Here is a 2,500-nt window from a genome sequence, read left to right on the forward strand (position 1 = left end):
GGAGGGGGGTGGGCAGGGGGGTGGGCGAGGCGGGGGGAGGGGGGTGGGCAGGGGGGTGGGCGAGGCGGGGGGAGGGGGGTGGGCAGGGGGGTGGGCGAGGCGGGGGCGAGGGGGGTGGGCACGGCGGGGGCGAGGGGGGTGGGCAGGGGGGTGGGCGAGGCGGGAGCGAGGGGGCTGGGCAGGGGGGTGGGCGAGGCGGGGCGAGGGGGCCTAGGGGAAGGGGGGTGGGGGAGGAGGTGATGAGATAATGAGTATAAATAGATGTGTGTGCGTGCCTGTGTACCTATAAACACACGCACACAAATATATATATATATATATATATATATATATATATATATATATATATATATATATATATGTATATATATATATATATATATATATATATATATATATGTATATATATATATATATATATATATATATATATATATATATATATATATATATATATATATATATATATATATATATATATATACATACACACACACACATTGATATATATTAATATATACTATCTTTAGCGAATGAAAATCACATGAAACACCATTTGCCTTACTCCCGCCTGTGATTTTCATAAAGTTATTTTGCGTATGCATTCAGAACTCGCCACACAATCTCCCCCAGAAATTGATTCACAGATATGCAAATTCCGACCCTCATAAACACACACGTGTACGACTCGCTCCCCCTCCTTCGTCCCGCGTCGCACCCGAGCCAAACACGCCCACGTACAAGGGACACAGAAACAGCCTTTCCTGCGTGGGAAATATTCAATATATCTAAAGTCTGACACATCGATTCCTGTCTGAATCCGTGACTGTCAAAAGGATTTGTCACATTTTGAAACTGCTTTGAGTATGATGATTCTTTCAGACGTGAAAAATGCGAATTTAATGTATTCATTCCGTTGAGAAAGGACACAATAAACGCAAATATTTCAAATGAATATGTTTGAAATGTTCAGATCTGGAATATATAAATACAATATACACTTCAAACCTGTAAGAGAATGGGTTCGCGAAGTGTCACGTGACGGGAAGAGAGTCGTAGAAAACACACACACACATACACACACACAAACTCACCTCCCAAACACAAAGAAACCCAAACATCCGGAGCACCCATTCTACTACCCTTTCCCTATTCCAAACCCACCCATCCAACCCACCTTCTAATCCACCCCTCTAAACCCACCCAACGCACCAACAAACCCACCCCAGTAAACCCACCCAACACACCAACAAACCCACCCTAGTAAACCCACCCAATACACCCACTAACCCACCCCACTAAACCCACCCAACCCACCAATAAACCCACCCACTAACCCACCCCACTAAACCCACCCAACCTACCAACAAACCTACCCCACTAAACCCACCCAACCCACCAATAAACACACCAACAAACGTCCCCGCTAACCCCCCTCCCTAAACCCCACCAGGTGACTTCAGTCTGAGGATCAAGCCCGTGCTCCTTGAAGACGACGGACTCTACCAGTGCCAAGTCTCCGCGAGTGACGGAGTGCCAGGCATCAGGTCCCAAACGGCCCGCCTCACCGTCTACGTGCCCCCGGAGGCTCCGAGAGTCAAGCCCCCGGTCCTCCAGACGACAGCGGGGATGACGGTGAACCTCGAGTGTGAGAGTCGAGGAGGAAGGCCGTCTCCGGAGGTAAGGGAGAACCAAGGGGGGCGGGGATGGTGGGGTGGGGGGTGGGGGTTCTATGGGCGGCGGAGGATGTGCTTGTGGTAGGGGTAGGGTGGGGCGAGGGGTGGGAAGGGGCTTTTGTCTTCTATGGGCGGGGGAGGATGTGCTTGTGGTATGGGTAGGGTGGAGGGGGGGTGTCTTCTATGGGCGGGCGAGGATGTGTTTCAAGTGGGGGTAGGGGTAGGGTAGGTTGGGGGGGTATGTAGATGGGAGGTAGAAAGTTGTTTATATAAGTACATAGAATAGGTTGTATAAATGGGTAGAATGATGGGTTAGTGGGTAGATAGATAGATAGAAAGATTGATGTTTTAAATAGATTAATTGATATACTGATAGATAAATAGATAGATTGATAGAGAGATCGATTAACTGATTGAATTGATCAAGAGATAGACTGACTGACTGATGGATAGATAGATTGATGAATACATAGACAAATAAATCTATACGTAGATAGATCTATCGATGGATAGAATGATAGATAAATAGGTAGACAGATATATAAATTAATAAACATATTGATATATATATAGATAGATGAAATAAGAATAGGCATGAACAACAATGCAGCAGTATTGATAAATGCATAATAAATAGATAAACAAATAAAAAACTATTTGATAGACATCAACTCGGTTAAGCTAGAAAGGCAGCCTTTATGCATGGCAATACAAAACAATTTTTGGGATGCAGGTAATAAAATTAAGTTCAGCTGGCTTAGTTTAGTTGATTTTTTGTGGTATGTTTTCGTTTATTTCATTTTCTTTGAAGTCTTCTGTCTAGA

At 45.2% G+C, this 2,500-nt stretch overlaps 1 protein-coding gene across 2 annotated transcripts in view; it reads left to right on the top strand.

Annotated features, from left to right (window-relative positions):
* LOC113809448 (irregular chiasm C-roughest protein) overlaps nucleotides 1–2,500 on the top strand; it is a 234,562-nt gene that overhangs the window by 190,934 nt on the left and 41,128 nt on the right. For both annotated transcript variants that reach the window (XM_070122097.1, XM_070122098.1), the window contains exon 6: nucleotides 1,454–1,680. In XM_070122097.1, coding sequence (XP_069978198.1) covers nucleotides 1,454–1,680 — 227 coding nt within the window. The remainder of the gene's footprint in view (nucleotides 1–1,453; nucleotides 1,681–2,500) is intronic.

The sequence above is a fragment of the Penaeus vannamei genome, chromosome 5 (genome assembly GCF_042767895.1).
Source record: "Penaeus vannamei isolate JL-2024 chromosome 5, ASM4276789v1, whole genome shotgun sequence".
NCBI classification, from domain to species: domain Eukaryota; kingdom Metazoa; phylum Arthropoda; class Malacostraca; order Decapoda; family Penaeidae; genus Penaeus; species Penaeus vannamei.